Raw genomic sequence first — 23,118 nt, forward strand, 5'->3', positions numbered from 1 at the left:
GATTTTTGACAGGAGCACCTCTTGTATGGAGATCACATTTTCTTCTAACTAACAAGTACGTGCAGCTGGTGTATAAAAAAACAAAAGGGTAAGATGTTACGTTTCCTGATCTACAGATACTGAAATCCAGTTAATGGTTTTATCTGTGTTAATTCTGATAAGTATGGGTTCACAGTTTTTATTGACAACAATTTATCACAATCATCTGTGTTCAATCTGACAGATGATTGTGATAAAGGTTACAAAAATCTAATGTATGATGAATAATATAAATGACACCCATGTAATAACTGAGTAAAAGATTTGACAAAGAAAGCACGTTTATTAAAAAGGAAATGTACCTGCACCTTTCAGGGATCTTCTGCATTTCTTCATGAATGTAAAGCATGTTTTGATCCTTTTAAAGTGTTTTCCCAAACGGTGTTTACCCAGACTGCAGTCTTGTTGCATGTGCATGTATTTTGCAGTACTTTTTGTTGGGTTAAGAACAGTGAGGGCCAATTTAATTCGTGCCACTATGGCAGTTTTCTGTGCAACAACGCTGCTCTGCTCCTCGTGTTTTTATTTAAAAAAAAATAGAAAGCAAGCACAACAGAATAGTAATGGGATAATTTTGAGGAAGAGTAAGGTTACATGTAGGGGAATGAATATTTAGCAAGGTGGAAAAGGAAATGATTTCCTGCTGTAGTCTGAAATGACAAGCTCCATCTATAAATAGCGCATCGAAGATCAGATGAATAAGGGATATTTATATTTGGCTTTGTTGTTTTTTTGTGTTTGCTGGGTGTCAGAAAAATCCTCTGAAACTTTTAAACTTTCATTTCAAACACAGACCAGTTTGACATTTAAGTCCTCAGTTCTGTATTATTCCTCCTACTCACATGTCCTGGATTGCACTCAACCAGCAGCTCTGTCAGTGCAATGCAGGACATGGTTTAACTGAAATGGCACAAAACAGGGTTACAGTTATCAGTTAATATTGTGAACAAAGGTCAGACATCAAACAGATGTGTCAGACTGCTGCAATGTTACACAACATTTTTCTTATAGTGTTGAGTGAGAAATAAATGGAGAAAAGGAGGAAGTGAGCAACATAGTATATTCAACATAGACCAATGGCTACACATTAGAAGGCAATTATAGGGCTAATTTCAACAGTACCTTTCCACCTTTACATTATATATGTAATTACTATAACAATAAATACCCAGGCTCATTTGGTTCTTGAGAAATACTTCATTGTACCATGAAAAGGCATTTTCTCTGGAGAGAAATTATTTTACATCAGAACTGTAAATCAACACTGAAACATAAGTCATATCTTTATTACCCCATGTTACAGGGCACACACAATGTTCAAGTATGCCCGAGGAACTAAATGGAGCAATTTAAAAAAAAAAAAAAACAACAATGAAGAATAAGAGAGATAAAATGCATTTAAAAATAAGTGAACTGGCATTGCATTTCACAAAAACTCATAAGCTCATGATTTTGGAACAATTCACTGTAAAGTGCTAACTGGTTCGAGCTGAGAAAAGCACATGTTCCCTTTGAAAGATCATACACATTACTTTATACATGGAGGTACAGTAATAGCCAGTCATCAGGCAAGCAATTACCAACCAGAAGACATGGACCACAATTCATTTATTAGTCCTTTAATAAGATAACTGCTTCCTTAATTTCCTTGTTAATGGTAACAACGAGAATCTTGCCACTGGTTGCCAGGACAATGCCAATTACAAATGCTGGTGTTGTCACTGTACAGTTTTCCTTCTTTTCTTGTAATTACATGCAATTGACTGACATACAGTATCAAAATCTCAAGTCAAGTCCTTCTAATCCTCTTACAGATAGGAATCCTTGAACCAAAAGGGGTGAGAGTGTGAGGAGAGGAGAGCAATTATTGAGGAGTGCAGGAGACCTTCCCATACTCCTCCTTGTCTTCCTCTCCTCTCCCTGGATGTGGTGGGCTGGCCCGACAAAAGCAGGGATCTATCCAGCTGATGCCTGCCTTCCTACAGGTCCTGAGAATCCACTGTTTTCCTTTGTGCCTCTCATTAGGAGGCATGTTTAAAAAAAAAACGAAAAAAAGAAAGAAAAAACACAAAATATCTGGAGGGGATGGGTCAAAAACTTTTCCCCTACTGTCCACCTAAAGCGGACGTTCATCCTCCCACCCCAATCCTAACCATAAAAAGGTAAAAACAAGGTGTACTGCAGAATGGCTTTACTCCTCACAGTCTGTGGGGGGAGCTAGAGCCCCTAGGAGCTGAGGTGCGGTTGGTGGTCTTGCGGCTGTTCGGTCGTGTCTGATTCATCTTGGTGGCCGAAGGTTTCCGAGCGTCAGGCTGGCGCCTCCCCTGGGGGCCCCTTCGTTTGCCCCTCTGCCCTGCACGGCCCCTTCCGGCCCCCGCTGGTCACTTGCGTGAGTGCAGTGTGTCCTGGAACTTGGTACTGGTGTAGCGGACGTGAAATCCTTTTTTGTTGATTGTATCGTCAGAGCGGAACTTGATCACAATGGAGTCACCGGCCGAGTAGATCTCCTCTGGAGGCTGTCAGGAGGGACAAAACAACAGATTCATTTGTGCTGCCGCTTTCTGGTTCTTTGACTGCACTTCAATTAAAACTAAAGACTTCTCCCATGCTGAAACTAAAGTCAAATCAGTGACCATGACGAATGGCTTCTGACTGCAGAGAGCTGCTGGTTCTAACAGCCAGGGGCCACGTAAGGATCCAGGACTAGAACTGGCCCTTTCCAGCTTTATCCTGATTAAAGCTTTGGATACTACTGAAGTGAGGATAAAATATACTCTGATGATTAGTTCCAGGTGCACCTCTCCATGGAGCTCATTTCTTTCTGAACAAAACCTACTGCACAGCAATTCGTATATTTCTACTGTCTTAAATATAACGGCAGCCAAACTTTCCAGAGAAACAAAAGTGAAATTAACTGCATTATGGAACACAGAAAATATGCAACACTTGACCTGTCTGTTTGTCAGAATAGTGGTATCACATGAATATTAATTCAGAACATCATACTGAAAAATAATTAGTTGGTTGAGGCAGCTGCAAAAAAGAGAAGCGCTGCAATGTCAGAAAAGCCAAAGCTTGTGCAACCAACTGTAAAACACCAGACTGTTGATTAAAGCTGCCATTCAAAACATGATTAATATATCTGCAATAGCCCATGAGTCTTGGTTTATTGGGAAAGGGATTTAAAACACAAAAAGAAAGCAGTCTACAAATTTTATTGTACACCCAGCAATATGTAGTCTACTATTTAACTGAGAAAAGCCCTTGGGCTAAAAGTAAGCCTCCCCGCACTATAATGAGTTTTCACCCTACTTTGGACTGAATTGTGTCAGTTTATTTCAACCGGTTTTATAAAAGGAAACTTGATTGAGGAGCCACTCCCCGGGGGTTCTGGGGGTGTTATGTCCCCTCCAGCAAATGATTCATAGGAACAGGCGTGAGTAAAAGGCCAGAGCTTATTATTGAAGTGTGTAAATGAGATCAAGCTGTTCTCTGAACTGAGGAAACTTGTGTTTCTATTCCCTGCTGGCCTCATTGTTCCAGACTTCGGCTGCAGCCTCAGCATTGGTCGATTAATTTGCGGTTACAAGGCAATGCCAGAGTCTCTGATAGGCTATCGGCACCCAGGGAGTGATGACTTGTGTCGACCTACAACCACCTCCACAGCAACACTCCCAAACCAGAGGAACACGCCAACTTTAACAAAGTGATTAAAACTGGAGTAAGGAATCCAAAGCCCCAGGGTAGTTCACAAAGTCGCCCTTTTACAAACTGCTGGCAAAGGTTACTCAACAGCAGCGCTAATTTCAAAACAATTGTCTGAACACTCCTGCTGTTGTCCTTAAAAACAGGAAAATGTGCTGTGACCCGTTGTATTTGTCAAATAAAAATGTTCATACCCCAGAGCCGCAGTAACGTCCCAGCCGTGGAGACTTGGTGTCAGCTCCATCGAAGAGCTCCATGTAGTCATAGCCGCAGTCGGCCTCCTCCTCAATCTCAAAGGTCTGAAAGATGAGCTCCACGCCATAGCCTTTCTCCGCTGCGATCACCCACTGACAGTCGGAAGCTCCGGGATAGTTGTTGTCCCCAAACTGGGCATGGGAGAACAGGTCCTTGGTTTTGACTTCAGCTTTTAGGCGACCTCCACACTCTGTGAACAGAAAAGTTGAGTTGAGCTGGACATTGTGTAAGCAGAGGCCAGTGTTGATAAGCTGCAAGTGCAGCTGCTGTGGTCTCTGGCTTGTTTGGGGTTTTAGAGTCATCCAGATACAAAGGAGTCTTAACCACACTCTGTTGTTAAATATGAGTCATAATCATTCTCAGACAGGGTGGTGAATTATGACCAAAACTAAATCCTGTGTGTATTACATCCAGAAACCTTTGTGAAGTTTGATGTGAGTAATTGACCTACAATTAACTTGATGCCCCAAAAACATTTGGAAAAGGAATTCCCCTTAGCTACTACTGTGTTCTTTTTCTTCAGCAGGAAGAGAAACTGAGTACCGTTATAACATCATCTACTCTTACCTGCAGTATGTGAAGCCTCGAAGCCTTTCTTCTGCACAGAGTTATCAGAGAAGAAGCGAATGAACAGCTTATTGCCGCTAGACATGATAGGTGGGGGCTTCTTGGTGCCACAGAAGCGACCCAGACTTGGAGCTTTTCCATCTCGCCCATCGTAAAGCTCAATGTGGTCATAAGCACACTCCAGGTGGGCCTCCATGTCGATCTCATTGAAGGCCTGCAGCAAAACAAGATGATGGATATGTTTAAAGAAGTGTGTTATAAATAGAAATTTATGAGGTCATTAAGTATTTTAAGCTTCTTTTTTTTTAAATCGAATGAGATAATCTTGACAGTGAACTGTGTTATTTCTAGAAAACTTTTTTTGCTTTGTTATTTAGAGACAGACGGCATGCATGAGATGCTTTGACATTATGAATTGTCACTGATTTTCTTTCAGTGAATGCAGAGTTTTTTAATAATCCACTGCATGTCAGTGACACAGTAGACAAAAATGCAGATAATAACAGAAGGGGGAGCCACACATCATCGTGAGGAATGGCATAACAGTTTCTGACATCAGCACAGTAAACACAGATGTCCTCAGTGGATTTAGCAATTCAATTACACAACAAGCCACACACAAATAAATACATGATTGACAAGTGAAATTATACAGCGAGCAGGAGGAAGTGACACATACGATTTTGATGCGGTGGCCCGGAGTGGTGGTGAGTGCCCAGGTGCATGCCTTCTTGCTGGGGTATTTATCCGGCCAATTGGGGCTGGTGATGGTACCGCTCACACTATTCACAGTGTGATCACAACCAGCTGTAAAAAGACACCACTGAGTCAACACAGACCTCTGTATCATGCTAATATGGAACAGTCCAACACTTAAAACTGCAAACTGTTTCTGAGTAAGCACATGCTCATTTACCACAGTGGCTGCTCTGATTGCAGAAAGTTGGGAACAAGAATTTGCAACCATATGACAGAGACAACAATCTGAGATGGAATACCTTCTTTACAGTCGTGTTTGTTCTCATGCAGCACAAAGCCACTTCTGCACTGACAGCTGTAGCTCCCAAAGGTGTTGACACACTCATGTTGACAGCCACCGTTCTCCTTAGAGCACTCATCTTTGTCTGAGGAAGCACAGAGGACATAACCTTGATTACTGTTCCCTTTCAAGACTGACATATAGCAGCTCCATCTGCCGGATTGAAAGGATTTGTGATGCTGAGCACAGCACTCCCAGAGGACTCACCTGAGAAGAACTGCGCTTTAAAGCCCTTTTTGGACACTGTATTGTCTGATTTGAACTCAATGCGCATGTTGTTGTACTGGGAGGTGATAGCTTCTGGTTTCTCTGCCCCACAGAACTTGCCATGTAGCCTTGAATCAGCGGAGAGCCCACTGCGCACCTCCACGTAGTCGTACTTACAAACCTGGGCAGAGAAACAGAGCATGTGAAGAGGCTGGGGCATTTTATTTGTTTTTAATTATGAGTAGGAGAGCAAGGCTTTGTTTGATATGAAGGTAGATAGATGTGGTGCAATGACAGAGAGAGAGAAAATAGAACAAACCCACCCCGTGCCGATTCATAAAAACCCCAGTGCTCACGTCATTGCCCTCAGTCTCGAAGACGTCAAAGAGCAGAGTGATGCGGTACTGCGTGGGGGCAACCAGCTGCCAGATGCAGTTCTTGTTTGGGGGATACTCTCTGGGCCAACCGGGGCTGGTGATTGACCCATTCAGCTTGGTGATGAAGCCTCCACAGGCAGCTGGACAAAAAACACAAAATGGGAAGAGACAAGGACAAATAGTTAGCTTGATACAGATGCAGATGTGTAGAGAGAAATATCCCCAAATGTTTCAAGAGCTAACATGAAAGCCCTCTAAAATATCCTTTCTGTGTTCTGAATAAACCCGATTACTGCCTGACCTGCCCCTGGGGACTCTGGGAGCTTTGTATCTTTTACGCAATACATAACATGGTACAACAACTGGCATTACCCATTCCCTCACCTGGTTATTTTTAGCTTAAATGAATGTGTAGTGTTGATCCCTACCAACTACAATAGATGTTGTGGATTGTAAAGTTTTTAGATGTGCTTAGCTATTTGTATATGCAATAAAGATGTAAGCCTCTTTTCTTTGCATGTAAGTGCAGATATGATAGTAAATTACTACCTTTTTGTTATTTCAAGGTTGCTCAAATGACAGTATACTCTTGTATAAAAGTAGAGCTGATGCAAAATGCTAATGCTCCCTGCCACGCTGTTTGTGTACCTATGGGATCGTTTATGTGAGTGCATATACTATTATATTTGTTGTGACTGGACTGCATTATTTTATCATTAATGCATATGAGAGAGCTGTATTCACAATCAACACTGATTGTGTTATTTCAATGTAATTTGCTTCTTTTTAATTTTTACGGCTCTATATTTTATTTTAAAAAACTGCAGTAATAGTGGATCTTCTCTAGGGGCAGACAGTGGTCAAGCAGATAACACACAGCTTGTATACTAGTAATTAGGTCTTAAACAACAACATATAATTTGAGATAAAAATAATACTTGCATTGTTGTGACTCAAATCTTTAAAAGATAGTTCCCGGCCAGCGCAAGCATCACTGTTGGCATCTTTCCTGGCTTTTAGGGATTACTGTACTTATTGTATTTGGGTGGCTAACTGTGTAAAGTGCTTTAGCATGTAAATTACATGTTGAGCAGGGCTGGTGACTTTTCTCCCTGTACTTACCCTCACAGCTGCGTTTGTCAGCAGCCAGCTCATAGCCTGGGTCACAGGCACACTTGTAGCTGCCTAGTGTGTTGACACAGCGTTGCTCACAGCGACCGTTGTCCGGCTTGGAGCACTCATCCATCTCTGAAAACACAAAGATGTGTTAGGACCCTTTTAGCCGGCCCCCTGGCTCGGTGGCTTACAAGAGAAACCCTCCAAAACAACAGCAGAGCCAGGCAAAGAGGATCACACAGAACCCGACGGTGCAAGTGAAATAAAAATATCTGAAATAAAAAGGTACAGCTGCAATATTTTAAATACAACGCCAGACAGAGTGATTGCTGAAACATGTCAGGTATGAGTTTACAACCCTTAACCTCTGACCTTTGAAGAAGTTGGCAGCAAAGCCGGCCTTGTTGACGGAGCCATCTGAAACAAATTTCATCCACAGCTGGTTGGAGCTGGTTTTGATGTCATCTGGTTTGTCGTAGCCACAGAAGCGACCCAGCAGGGGACTATTTTCAGAGTTCCCATCACGCACCTCCAGGTAGTCATAGGCACAACTGTCATGTCTCTCAATCTGAGGAAGGTTAAAGAATTTGAGCTTAGAGTTGGACATCAGCGACATTTCCAAATCAGTCATAAAATTCACGAATAACATTTTTTGATTTGATATTTAACAAAGGACTGGTGTTTTACCTCAAAGGACTGGAAGGTAAGGCCTACATGGTAGCCCTGAGCTACAGTAATCTTCCACACGCATACTTTGTTGGGTCTGTAGTCATCAGGATAGTTGGGGGACTGGATCTGGCCGTTGTCTTTCTTCACCTCCCCACCACAGATGGCTGCATGTGATAGTAAAAACAATAAAAACAATACTGAGCTCCCTTGATAGCAATATCATCAGCACATGCCTTTTGAAGGAAAAAAAAAAAAAAAAAACGTGTGCTCACTGTTCTGATTTACGCAACGTGGATTAACTAAAATGCCTGCACCACCAGCTCCCACACACACAAACACACCATCCCTTTGCACAGTCTGGAAACAATGGAACTGAATGTGAAGACCGGCCAAAATCTGATTAATGCAGCGTAAAGTGCCTGACACATCAGCAGTAGGGGAGCCAGAAACTGTGGATATTACTGCAGCTTCTAGGCACATTGTTGGATGTGTGACTGGCCATGCGTTCAGTCAGCTGAACGATGTGCTGGAATAGGGTGCAGGGAGGTCAGGGGAACGGGTGCTTACCCTCATAAACAGCGGAGAAACCTTTTCCCACCCAGTTACTGCTGCTGCGGAACTCAATCCACAGTCGGCTGTCGGTGGAGATGATGGGCTCTGGCAGTTTATCACCGCAGAAACGACCTAGGTTCACAGGTGAAGACACACACATAAACCAGAATTTTATCATCAAGACACCTGCGGTAGCTCTGAAATACCTCTACACAGCTCTTTATTTCACAGAAACTAAACACATTGAGAGAGGATAAGAGAAGAAATGAGAGACAATATTCAAAAAACAAAAATAGAAAAGAACTACACTCACAATTAGCATCTTTGGTTTTCACATTTTATGTTTAGAAAATGCTGCATGGCTGAGGTAGGACACTATGGTATGAAACCATCACTTTTGTGGTGGATTAATCGAAAAGATAATCTGTTGACTGTTAACTATTAACCTGTTAACCACAAGTTAGTTTGCACAATACTTTCTAATTCATCTGGACCATATTACACTTTATTTTATATATGTTTTATATTTTATATTTGTATTTTTATTATATTTGATTGTATTTTTATCCTTTTTCTGCTCTTTGCACTAAATTTCCCCTGTGCTGCTGTGCCATTTTAATTTATTCTACATGAGATCAATAAAGGAACATCTAATCTTATCCTATCTTATCTTATAATAATCAGATTTATCTATAAGGAAAATAATCTTTAGTTCTCTAGTTTGGTATTCTCATGTTAAAACTGACCTTTGAGCGGTGCCTTCCTCCAGTATCCATCTCGGATTTCCACGTGGTCGTACCAACACAAGTGACTCCTGTACAGATCCATGGATGTGAAGTTCAGAATGATCTTTAAAAAACCAAGAGAGCATAATTACTAACATGGTTCAGGCCAAATGTCACACACTGCTAATGTTCAGATAAATAAGAAGTAACAGAGACACCACATCTGGGTAAACAGTCAGTGAAGTTTGTTTTAAGCCAATTTGACCGGTCACTTTCCACATGCTCAGACCTTTTCTCCTGGTGTGACTGATATTCTCCAGATGCAGTGCATGTAGGCCGAGTATCCATTGGGAAAGCCGGGAGAGGAGAAGTTGCCGCTGCTGTCCTGCAGACTGTCCCCACATCCTGTTCACAGAAACAAACACACACAGACCCGCACATAAGGCCTAAGCCGAAAGCATGATGCCCTGCCAATTAGTCTCTGCCTGAAAACACCTAAGCCACTAATTCAAGATCTACAAACCTCGCTGCAGAGACAGATGCTGGAATAATAACACCAAATGTGAAGTAAAGGGCATCTCTTTTATGTTCAAAGGCACATCTGCTGATAATATTCACCCACAACCCCGTGCCTCACCCCTCCCCTCCCCCAGCTACTCCAGATGATAATCACACAAACGAATAGGAGTGTGAGACACTTTCTCTGAGCATCTGAAAATAAACCTGGCCCACTATAAATAACCCAGCCCTCTGGAGGCTGTGATGCATTATGTACGTGTTGCCAGTGAAAAACCACCCTTAGTTTGACTGGCAAAACTAAGTGTGCAAGTGTGTGAGGACTGATTCCAAACACAATACACAGCCTCATGGAACGTCTGACTGAGGCTCAGGCCAAGTGGGGGAGCGATGTGTTTAATTAAGACGGGAGGAAACGATAGAGAGTAGATCGTATCTTCAGCTGTCCATCTTGAGGAGTGTGTATGCATTCATTATTACCTCTATGTTATCTTTACCTTGGGCTGCATTAAGCAGGAGCAAGGAAAACATCTCCCTCCACTGTTTGAGTTCATTGCTTCCCTCGAGGCTTGTGTGTAAGCAATAAAAACGAGCAACCCTGAGCTACGCGTTGTGTGTAATAATGCTTGGCAGAGATTTGCCAATACTAAACTATTAACAAGCTCTCGGGCACACACCAGGGATGACAAACACTCCCAGGAATGCTGCATGAATGGGAGATCCGTGGCTCTTTAAGGATTTTTTTCCCCTCAAGAACATGTGGAGACTCACTACCTCATCCCCCACAATGTGCGTCACATCATCCAGTCTGTTTCTTCCTCACGAGACAGAGATTGTCGTGAAGAAAGAGACAGAACACTTTCACAGACACATAAGATTCACTTAAGATTAAAACTTCCAGTTCTACACTAAAACCACAGCGGCTGGCTGAGCTCTGGTGACCATCTCTGTTTATTCATTGAGCTTTAATGTGAGGCTGACAGCTCAGCTATCCTGGCCTGACCTACAATTAACTGTCTGACATCAAATCTATTGAGCAGAAGGCTGTTCTCAATGTACATCTGTTAATGCTGTAAATTCTGTTTACAACAGCACTAAATCCTTTCTCTCCTCTCTTGAAGCATAAACAAAGTGAGTGGTTCGGAAAAGTGCCATGCTTATGTAACTCTCCTTAGTATATAGCCTCACAGTTTACACTGTACATGCTGTGATGTGTGGACACGAGCGTTGTTCCCAACAATCATTTTAGTCATTGTCTTCTCGAAACCAGCTGTTCCTTTGCGTCTATCTGGGAAAGAGTGATGACAAACTTCCTGTCCCTTGGTAGTGTTTACACTCCTCCCAGCTCGGGAGTCTTGGACGCTTTAGCCAAGGAACCACGCCACATCAATAGTAGATGCATGGCTATTTCCACACAGTGTGAGCTGCATCTAGGGAAGGCAGAAGAAGACTACAGACCTCTCTCTCAGGGCTATGTTACACACACATGCAAAAATAGCCAGGAAAAACTTTAGAGCAGACAGGATCTGTCATTTTGGTCTTACTGGAGCATTTGTAGAGTTTGCGTGCCTGTGCGATATCCCCTTTGCTCAGTCTGGTTCTCTGGCCAATGGGTGGTCGCACTCCGTTCACATCGTAGCGTGGCAGGATGGTGTCCAGGAAGATGCCTCTGTAATTCAGCAAGAGAGACTACTGTTAAGGTCGCATGAAACCCAGATAACATGCACACAATCCTGATAGCTTTTCCAACATGCAATGCACGCCACAAAACATGTTGCTCAAAGATTAAGTGATTTACCATTGATCAGAGCAAATTAATCACTGTCAACATTGTTCTTAATGTTTTCTAAAGGATTGAGACTTCTAAATACCATGATGAAAATGAGTACTGCCAGTCTTGACTAAGCCAAACACAATGTGGTTGTTTTGTATAAAAATACCACAAATCCAAGACAAGAGGAGCACGGAGAACTAATTTTCATATTCACTTTGAATTAGCTGTTAAATTGAGATTTAATTCTGGTAACTCTTGTGCATTTGCTAAGGTAAAATGTCTAAATGCATGTGACATTTCCAATGTACCCATCACCGTTTCTTATAGTCAAAACACATAATGCTAACAGACTGCTTGTAATGAGATGTGGCACCAGTTAAATTATCATCAAGCACACCCACACGTATATGTACACAAGACAAGAGTATAATCATTATTGATACTGACCCACCTGTTTGTACTGTAATAAACTAATTTAAGCTCTTATCTATCAATAAACACTTTTAATTATCCAGGATATAACCATTTTCCACTTCATAGACCATTGATGTTATCTTAACATGAAAAAGTTAATCATTTTAACTCTGCTTTAATTATGCTTTAAAATTGCTATATATACACACACATGTCAAAGTGTTTGCAGGCGTGTAGGTTGGGGGTCTTATGATTCATTTAAATGGTAATTTTTTTAATAAATTTTACTTTCTCACTCTTTCAGGTTTACTTGTCAGCTACAACCCAACAGATGGACAGTTGCAGTCACTTATCACAGTCTTCCTTTGAGGTCGAGGTCACACAGTCTGTTTTTGAAGTTAATGCTGAGATCATTCTTCACACATGTCTGCCCTACAGATGGACCCAAACTAAGAGCTTAGGCCCTTCTCCAGAGTCATTCAGCGATCAAAGTAAACTGCATAAGCTGTAAAAAGGAGGGTGCATGAACAACAGCCACATGTATTGGTATTAATTCAAAATGAAAAATGTAAAACAAAAAAAAAACAACAATCAGGTAAATCATCTACGTAGCTTCAAAGAAATGGCAGAACAGAACAGTTAGTTCAGATAGACTCTTTTCACACTGCTGTCTCACTTGACACTTTGCTAGTTTATCATCTCCATTTTTCTCTAACTATTGGCGAGAAACGGCCTGGCTCCCTGGCCGTTCCCATGGTGACATGCCTATCAACGCCAGGCATGTGCACACAGAGCAGCCTGAGCTAACAGTTTAGACTCTGCCTCCCTGTCTTTCTGTGAGCTTCCAGGAGCCCGTATGCTGGCTGTCGGTGAAAAACGCCACTCCAGCCGGTGTCAGAGCAGACAAAGGGCACACTGGCAGGTCTCTATTTGAGTTGGCACTGTTCCATGCACCAGTCCTGAAAAATATCTCTGGAGCAAAGGAGGGGGCAGGAAAGTTGTGGGTCGGGTAACACGCCTGAGACAAAAAGCACGGGGATCAGCTCTGCTTGTCCCCAGGAGACAGAGCAAAACATCAAGACAAGCCATGAAATCTTCCGAACAACACCCGCGGCAAAGGCCCTGGCTTCCCACGGTGATTTACTGTAAAACACCGAGCAAACACACTGGCTAATAATATGGTAATGAAGAAAGACACTGGCACAGGTAAATCAGCCAATCAGCACTCAAGAAAAACAGCTTGGAATGACTTGTGAAAAGCTAACAGGAGCCCCTTGTCTGCTAATACAACTCTGTGAAACATTCCCCAGCAGTGGCAGCCATTCCTCTCTCATGTCTAAACAGTCCTATTGATCAACACAGTTCCACAAATTAGGATAGCAACAGAGTCCGAGTTGGAGTGAAAACAGAACAGGGCGGATTACCCGACATAAACACACTTTGGGGCAGGACTGTAGTGCATACCACAAATTTACAAGATCATTAAGTTAAGTCCAAATCTTGACCTAAGAGTGACAGCAACTTGAATGGAGTGCCTTTCTTAAAGTGCTGAGCTGACTTTTTTGGGGGGGAAGATACAACAATTTATGAGCTGCAGTGTGCAATTTGTCACCAAAAGGATCCTGTAGACCTAAACGCCTTTTAGAGAGAAATGGTTGTTGGTATGAAGTAAAAGGATTCTTGGAGTATCATGTTTCATATTTTATAATATAGCAGATGTTATTCTATGCCTCTCAGTTCCGTCATTTTCACGTTTTCCTGTACAGCCCCTAAACCCTAAAACCAAACAAAATCTAAATTCTGCAAAAAAAAATTCTGTGTGAAGTGCATTCTCGACCTACAGTTTGGATGCACAGGGCCAGACAGGCATTTCTGTACATTGGCCTACACCCAGCCGCAGCCTCCGTTTAGACAAAGATTCCCTCTCTGCTTCCCAGAATCTGTTTGCCGCAGGAGCATGGCAGTTGATTTGGGAAGAGGCCCATACACTGACAGAGTTACACTGGGCATGGGAAAGCTTGTGGTGGGGAAAAAATATATACAGCTGACGTAGAGGGCCAAGTAAGAACAAAAGGACACCCAACAGCTGGTTCTCATATCAGAGTGAGGTAGTAATGATCACATTTTGGGCTCACTTGTTTTTGCTTTGACTCACGTGTGCCCACAGATCACATTACAACCACTCTGGTTTACTAAAGGCTGTCAAAACTATTCCTGTTATAGGTAGAAGACTGCATAGCTGTCCAAGAGACTCCCCTCCCATTTTGTTTACCTATGCAATAGAGGTAACAGTCAATCTACAGTTTTCATACACAACACTGAAGTCATATCCTGCATATGGCAGCAGGAGGTAACCATAATATTTATATGACTCCATGTAAAGTTAGGTTGTCAAAGCTTGTGAAATAATTTAATGTAAATGGACAGGTTGTCAAGAAAACACTTTGCAGTGAGTGTAGTGATGCTTTTGAAATTACAATGATGACTCAGAAGCTGAATCTGAGTCAACTTCTCCCAAGAGATCTATTTTGGCTTCGCAGTCACCCAGCTGGTAAATAACACTTCAAATCCACCGCAGCCAGACTGACCAGTGTTTGTCATGGGGCTTTTTCTAGTAAGATCCTTCCTCTGACACTGTAATACCAATGTGTAGTGCTGGATGACAGCACAACATCTGGAGGGGCTTCCTGTAGCATTCAACAGGCAACAAGGAATGAGGTCAGCCGGTGACAAAATTAAGAGGATAAACAGTAAAGAGTTTCTCTCTATACATTTTCAGTATCCACCAAATTCAACACCAAATTTTATTTCATCTAGATCTCACAAACTACGGTTTATTCCCTTAAGCCTATTTATCAGTTGTTTATCTACTGTCATTATTCTAAGATACATACTTTTAAAGTTATGTGAATCTATTTACTAAGCCTGGGGAGCGCTGGCAGAACTTTTCCTTCATATGTAAGGGAAACATTAATTGAGGCAAAATTTCCACTCCTCATTTCCTTACCATATGTAGGTGATTATTAGAAATTGACCTAAATTGTGCCTGGAGTGACATTTAGTAGCATGGCATGTATTATAACACCTGAATACTCTGGAGGTGCTAAAAGGCTTCGCAGCAGACATAGGAAATGAATCTGTGAGTCCCTGCAGTAGCCTAGGGTGAACATCATGATGCTAATCATCAAAGCCTCTTCAAAGGGCCTTCAGGAGCATAATGAGGTGGTTCATAGTATGAAACCACAGCTTTTACAAGAAGCTTCACATAGCCTTGAAAGTGGCGCACAAAAATTTTGTTGTGATGAAGCAGGGCTACTGGGCTAGCTCAGCCCCAGGACTGATGCTGTTTTACTGGGGCTGCAGTAGAAACAGAGGAGAGGAGCCTTAATTTGAACAGGCTGTGGGAAGGAGCTGGCACTTTCACTACAGCTACAAAAGACTTGGCTTTCGCTTTAAAAGAAAAAAAAAATAATATGAATCATTTTAAGTTTTTCAGAGAGGTTGTATTTGTATTAGCTCAGAGCTTGTGTTCCTACTGCCATACTGCTAATGCTGCAAAAGCCAGAATGAGAGTGAAAAGTGTAAAAGATACCGTTGTGGATGCCAGAACAGGTAAAACCTATGAAGCAACAACTCAGCTAGATGTGAAGCTGAAAAAAAATCTACTCTGATCCACTCTGGGTCCAAAAGGAAAAAGCTAAGTGGAACTGGACAAATCAGATTTCTTGCTACAAGTTACTTCACACAAGTGTATTAGTTTTTGACCCTCAATATTCCCAATACAGCAATACGCAACTTAATCTTGTCCAAATATTACATAAATCACATTAATGCTCCCGCACTCTCCCTAAGCCCCATGTAATGTGAACACTGATTGTTGAAAAAAAAATCTAGCCAAAAGAAACTCAGACAAGAGGAGAGTCATTTGTTCAAAATAGGAGCTTCACAAATGTGTTTTTTAAGACCCACTTTCTCCCAAGAAACCAGTTTCTATCTCTTTGCACTTAAACCCAAACGGTGACGAAACAATTCAGATCCAAGACAGACATTCAAGGAACAGTGAGCCTTTTCTAAAGTGATGGCCTCAAGCTACGTGTCAGTTTTCTACTGATTTATTATTGGGGAGAATTAAGTGTTTCATTCTTTCTTCTTCCTAAGTTTTGGGAATGTTGCCACATTACTCAGCAGCAGGACACAGACCTAGTGCATTACAGATCTATACAGTCATAAAGCTCTGTGAGCAGAAATGGAAAACAAGATGAAGGGTTAAAAGGTTGCAGCAGAGCGGGAAACTGCTTGGCCTGACTTGATCTAAGACTAGTTTTCATGTCTGGGGCATATGGGCTGGAACTTGGCTTGGTTCCTACCTGGAGAATGTATTCCTGGCATAGTGCATGATACTGTCAAAGTCATAGACTTCTCCCAAAGAGTCGACCTCCCCCGGCTCCATCTTCAAAAAGTTATACTCCTGTCCTGTGAAAGGAAAAAGGGAAGAGCACAGCTGAAATATGAAGCTGAGTCATACTGTGCAACCTTATGTATGTATGTCAAAGGTGAATACAGTTCTACTCTGTTTGAAAAATTTATCATACAAAGAGGCTACTGACAGCACAAAGAAACACTTGGTTTTATAAAAATCTGCAGGCTGAAGATGAGCATTTAACCCACTAGTGGTTTTCTTTTTCTTTGTTTTTACCATCTTAGCCCAAACTTTCTTGTGTACAGATGTGTTACTTTTATTATTTGGCCTCTCACAGCATCTTTCCAACATTATTGCTGAGGGATTGGTGAGAGGCCTGTGCCTCTGACCTACCTGGTTGAATGTTGTCCCTGATAATGCTGACGTGTTCGTCTCGGTCAGGTCGTGTGTGTTCGTGCCAGAATCCAATCACATGACCCAACTCGTGCACCACAATGCCAAACTTGTCGCAGTTTTTCCCAATGGATATGGCCTGGGGGCCCCCTCCGCGACGACCCACATAGGAGCAGCACCTATGAATCAGACACATCACCACACAAACAACAAACACACACAACAACACACAACACCACCAACACACACACACACACACACCACACGGAGCACAGAGGGGTGTTAAACAAAACCAAAATATAGTGACTGACTTTGATGTTTAGTAAATTGAAAAAAATCATAACAACCAAGTGAGAGGCCAAATTAACGTCTTTTCCCACGGAGAGAAGAAGATGGAATGTGTCTGTGTGGCTCTTATAAATGCTATACTAGTGTACATTTATTAAGGAGGTTGCAATGGGAACCGAACATTTATCTTAACAACCCTCTCTTTTACAGGAGAGCTGGTACGAAGGGACCTCATCCACAACAGCTAGTGACAATTCATTTCTTCATCCGGTCTGGCCAATCCAAACGCTGAGTGTGACAGTTGGACTTGGCTGGTGCAGCGCTCCGTCTAGCTACATTAAAGTTCGTGTGGGAGTCTTGGAGACGGCACCTCACGGCCTTGCCAGACTCCGCTCTCTAATTACTGCGAGCCCGGCAGCTGTCTCGTGAGACAGCCTTGAACTTTGCCAGGACAGATGGGCCTGCTGAATATGCACAGATCAAACGGCGTCCGCCCCCACGCCCCACCCCTTTGCTAACCACTTGCGCCTGCGTGGATAAGTATCCCTGTTGTCCAGAGCAGTTACCAGGTAAAAAATGGCTATCAACAGTTGGCTGGAAAAAGTTCAGTTCATGGCTGATCGCTTACTTGTTAGCGGTTGTGTGTTGAATGATATATATCAGTGGGAGGAGGTACATTGTGTGTAATGACAATAATAGTTCAGCTTGTGGTTTAAATCTTTCGTTGAGGTTAAACAACATGGGGACATAATTTGTGTTGTCCCTGGACCTTTACTTTTCCTAACAGTTGCTCTTTTTGCTTGAAATTTCAAATTAATAGGTTGCACTGGTCTGGTGTTCAACGCAGCAAGTGGGGAAAAAAATGCATCGTTAATAAAAGCTCCGTCCACACAGGTTGTCAATAGTCGCTTAGCAAACAACAGAGCCACAACCAGCACTTCCCTGAGTATCTGTTTAGAAGAAACGGCTGAGTGACACTGGCACAACTTCAGTGGAGTGAGAAACAGGGGATTATGGAAAGGTGAGGAAGCGCTTGGGTGAAATTCTGTACACCATATATGACACAAGTGCTCAGTGACGAATGCAGTGTGAATGAGGAGACAGGAACATTCCTGGCCACTGAAGGCCGTCTCTCTCAGGACTGGTAGGGGCTGAATAACAACTGCAAAGAGACTGCGAAAAGGGAGGATGAACAATGGTGAAGGCTGCCGGAGCAGAGGACGGGAAGAGTGCTTAGAGCAAATAATTAGCTAGTAGATAACGAGCTAACAGAGCATGGACATTGTTCAGTTCCTTCATGTGGAGCTACAAAACCCATGACTCACACGCATGGTCGGTAGGTGAAGACAATATAGCTCTCTTCTGCTTCCCTCATAAGGTCACCAGGTGTGCTTCTCCCAGTGCCGCATGGCTTGGCGAAATAGCCCGCTGGCTGCCTGATAGAAGACAGAAAGGGTGGATCAGTGGAGCTGACAAAACACACTCTCTTCTACACAGAGACACCACAAACACAACACACACACACACACACACACACACACCACACACACACACACACAACACAACACCACACACACACACACACACAGCGCTTTGTTGAAAAGAAGAGATGAATAGAAAAGAGGACAGCTGGAAACCACTTTAGGACATGGAGTTAGATACAGAGTTACAGGAAATGAAGTCACAATGAGATGTGTACCGTCATAACGTAACCTTTTTTATAAATATTTTCAAAGTTTCATAATCTTGTATTCATTATATAAAAAAAAATGCACTTCTTAGTTTGCTTTTGAACAATTACCGAGCACAACGCAAACTTGTTTTAAAGGTGACATGACTAGATTACATGTATTTCTTTATTTCGTTATTCATTTTGAGGAATTAGTCTCATTTAGTCATTTAAAGATGATGCCTCAGTACTTTATTTCCTGCATCAACACCTCCTTTCGAAGGAAAATATTGTGAATTGTGAAGACACCATCAATAACCACATTCAAGAATAACATTTTATACTTTTAAGAATTATTGACCTTTAAGGGATATATATATATTGACTTTTGAGCATGCATGCTACATTAGATCATGTATATAAATATATTCTTTGTTAGGAAAGCAAAAGTGACTCTTCTTCTTTTTCTTCTTCTCATGAGGAGGATCAGTAAATGATTACTTACCACTAAAGTTACCACTGATGACATAAGGAATAACACCTTCAGGCCAAACACGTTCAGGTCTGGAGGTGGCAGCCCTTTTCCTGCGGCGTGAACCTTGCCTAATTTGGCTACTCTGACTGGTGGATCCTGAAGATTTCAAATCAAGACAACAAAAACAGCAACATAAATGATTCAGTTCATTTCTGGGTCCAACGGAGCACATGTTTCACTTTTTTATAAAAGAGCAAAAATGGTTTACCCTCAGATGACAAAAGAGACTTTTTATCGTAAAACTACAGGACATTATTCAAGGTTTGATGCCATTCAGAAATTCTAATTATTATTTCTCATTTAGGAAATTACATTTACTCCCTAAAGAGACATTTGTTCAAATAACATTGTTCTTCCCATCCTGCATAAATGGATTGTATTGAAGCTGAATTCTTTCTTCTTTTGAATTAATTTTACCATTTTAATGTCACTCAAACACACATAAATGCACAGTAACCATGGAGACTAAGCTCTCCCCTAAACCCGGTGATTACAATAAGAAACATCCATATGTGAACCACATAAATTACAATCACCACACTGAATGTCATTATGCTGCAGAACAGGCACAACTTATTTGAAGGCAAATATAACTATAACATTAGCTATTTGATGTAAACAGTTATAGAAAAAAGCTGTGCATCCCAGAGATAAAAAAAATAATGGCAAGCACAAGTGTTTTTGTTAGTTTACAGTAGATTTACTGAATGATGGCAAAATAATGGGAAGGTTTTATGCAGTGACATAATTAGTTCATACTTATCCATACTTTAATAAATAATGAACTAATGACTAACAGAAACAGACAATAGTGTCACAATGATCTGTTCTTATTATTTTAGTTAAAATGTAAAGTGATGATTCAATGTGTCATTTCCTGCAGCAAAATCCCCTTTCAACAGAAAACATGGGGAACTACAGATAAAGACAGTGCTTTGAGAATCTGTGTCCTTTAAAAGGAAATAAATGTTAACTTCTGATTCATCATGCTACATGAAATTATTGTACAAAAAGTGTACCTTTTGTTGGAAAAATAGAATATTTTCGTACGTTTAGGACAGAAAAAACCTCAGCAGTCTGATGACCACTGCACATTGTTGTTGGAAACATTCATATAAAAAAGACAATGTGCTTGTTGTACCTTTATATAGCTCCTTCTAATTATTTTAATTTGACCAAAATATTTATAGGGATTGATAACTTTGATGTGCTCTGGAGGGCTGCAGGTTTTCCACATAAAAACTCCAACAGCTGATTTCACTCAGATTCTCATATTCGGGTGAAGGTGCTCAAGTAAGTTAAATCTGTCTGTTTAACTTGAATGAAAACCTGCAGAATCCCGGTGGTACACTGATGCGTGTCCCCGTGAGGAGTTAATAAATGATTAATTTTACATTTATTAAAACCATTAATTAACGTGTTCACCTCTATTATAAAGTTTTACGTGATCGCTGCAGAAACAGTAGAGTAGGGATTTCTGGCACAACCTCACCTACTGCAGGGGTGTAAAGAGAAGGGAAATTGTCGGAGAAGGTCATAACATGTCCCTGATGAAGGCCACAAGCTCTAATGAGTTAGTTTCACAATACATTTGATCTTTATCTCTATAATAAGGCGGTCGCAATAATTGCAATAGGGAAATTCCGCGCTGTTTACAAGCCAACGATGGCCTCATGATGCATGCTGGTTAGATTTGTGTCCAAGTTCATGCCGAATTGCTCTGATTTCATGCACATGTGGGCAACGCCGCAGCTGCAGTTTTTAGAGCCAGGAGCCGCAGGTGCTCTCCACGGACAGCAAGACCCAGGGCATGATGGGAAACTACTAGCTAATAGCCTGATCAAAGATTGGCTCTTAGTTTTGACCACATACACCACGTTTAGTAGAAAATCCTGCAATCTGACCGATTGCAATATTTAACTCTAGATTGTAGGTTATTAGTCTCCTGTTGGGCATATCTTGTGTGGTTGATAATAATAACAATAAATAGTTCTGTGACTTCCTGCATATTCCTTCCTGCTATTGCCCGATCTCGTCCACTTTACAGGCAAGGCACAGTTTTATCTTTTGTTTTTTATGACTGAAAAGTGTCCCAGAGCGTTACACTAAAGAGACTCGACACAGCAGAAGTGCTGTCTAAAGCGCAGGATTAATCTCTGCCATTCAACATCCTGCAATTCACAGCCCAGGATTACAATACAAGAATTCATAGAACCTCGACTTTTTAGCCCAATGTTAACTAACTGACAACTTTCTAACTTTTCGGCTGAAAATTTCCAGTTAACAGGGTCACAGACCTGAGAGTCAGGAGAGGGGGAAAAGGGCAGGTGATGAGCACAAGCAGGCACAAGCAGATAATGAGACGAAACACTGCCCTGCTGTACCCTTTACAAAGTAGTTTGCAAAAATACAAAAAAATGGCGGTAATATCACACTGCTAAGCCGCCCTAAATCACAGCAGGGGAAAATGTCTTCACCACAACAGCCTCAAGTATCGCTGCAGAAGCAAAAACAAGTACATCTGGTTTCAGTACATCCTGAACAAGGGTTGTTGTTCCATAACAATACTTTAAGCTATGCAACTATGGGCATTCATTTCTTCTAACTAGATTTAATTAACATGCAAGCCACAGTTTGCAGCAAGTTTTTTTTAATTTGCTGGCACAATGTGTTCTGTTGAATTTCAGTCTGCAGAAGTAAATCTTAGCAGCCTGGCGAGATCAATTAGCACGTACACTTGTACATGTGTTGAGGAAAAGTCTGATAACAGCCAAATCTGCTCGGTTAACTGATAAGAAAGAGTGCTGGGGAGACAAAACTTGTGGAAGATGTGTTAATTACAATAACATGATTAAATCTACCACCTTCATTCAAAGATTTTATTATTCTGATCGTGCTATTTATTTAATGAAATGTCCCTGCTGTTTGAGTAATGTAAGACAGATGACAGTTCAGATCAGGTTAAGAGATAAACAAGAGGGTTTTTTTAGGTTTATGACAACCAAGCAAGTCCTGTGAGGTGAAGTGATAGACACCATATGGAATAAATGAGGTACATGAGAACAACAGATTGCTGTCAATAAACATTGTCGACATGTTTGATGCGTTTTCAGAGAAGTTATGCAACTGCACTGATAGTGTTTTTCATGTTGAACACTAGAATGGCTTTTCCACTACACAGTAATTAAATATGCAGTCACTAACCTGCTCAAGTGGACAAATGGATATTCAGAGAGGCGTGTGCACACTCTGTTGCAGCTTGAGCCACGAGTCAAGTCTCCTCTTAACTCCCGCCCCAGAGGTCACTATTTAGTCTGAAAATCCATCTTACTCAGTGGATATTTTAAGAGCTGTTGAAATGTGTTTTCAATCCTGCAAAATGTTTCTTTTCCTTAACATGCTCATTAACTCAGGTGAAACAGCAAACTGACACTCACAGCTACATGCACATACTTGTTGGTTCATGCTCACCAATAGTTTATAGGATTGCAAAGTCTATTGGTCCTTGCTGACTCACAGCTGTTGCTTAAATGCTGCTTTTCATTTAAAAAGAACCACATTTAAACCTGACAAAGCCTGGCATTTACTGTCTAACATGGTGATACAGGTGTAGCAATGTGCAGTGATAACATGACAGTTGTAGGCATAAACATTTAAAGAGAGCTCATGAAAAACACAAAGCTGGTATCCAACAGGTGCTGCTGCAGACTCTCAGTTAGAGAGTGTTTGAGTGGTTTGACAGTTTTAGTGTTGGGCAGTAAAATGTCAGTGTATAGAATTATTCTGCAATGAATAACAAAATGTGTCAACCGTGTTTGTTTCAGGTGTCAGGTTGCAGTTTTATCTAGAGTGACAAGC

General features: G+C 41.5%; 1 protein-coding gene across 1 annotated transcript in view; it reads right to left on the bottom strand.

Annotated features, from left to right (window-relative positions):
* Positions 1–2,067: 2,067 nt before the first annotated feature.
* The window catches only part of bmp1a (bone morphogenetic protein 1a), a 30,818-nt gene continuing 9,767 nt past the window's right edge, over positions 2,068–23,118 (bottom strand). The window contains 19 exon segments of the mRNA XM_035658037.1: positions 2,068–2,555; positions 3,939–4,189; positions 4,567–4,780; positions 5,246–5,373; positions 5,565–5,690; positions 5,813–5,993; positions 6,169–6,329; positions 7,312–7,437; positions 7,678–7,873; positions 7,993–8,138; positions 8,542–8,658; positions 9,273–9,375; positions 9,541–9,656; positions 11,312–11,436; positions 16,323–16,428; positions 16,769–16,947; positions 18,382–18,429; positions 18,431–18,484; positions 19,227–19,356. Coding sequence (XP_035513930.1) covers positions 2,421–2,555; positions 3,939–4,189; positions 4,567–4,780; positions 5,246–5,373; positions 5,565–5,690; positions 5,813–5,993; positions 6,169–6,329; positions 7,312–7,437; positions 7,678–7,873; positions 7,993–8,138; positions 8,542–8,658; positions 9,273–9,375; positions 9,541–9,656; positions 11,312–11,436; positions 16,323–16,428; positions 16,769–16,947; positions 18,382–18,429; positions 18,431–18,484; positions 19,227–19,356 — 2,642 coding nt within the window. The 3' untranslated portion in view covers positions 2,068–2,420.

This window comes from Morone saxatilis, unplaced genomic scaffold (assembly GCF_004916995.1).
Source record: "Morone saxatilis isolate NCDOM2014 unplaced genomic scaffold, NCSU_SB_2.0 Contig16, whole genome shotgun sequence".
NCBI lineage: Eukaryota > Metazoa > Chordata > Actinopteri > Moronidae > Morone > Morone saxatilis.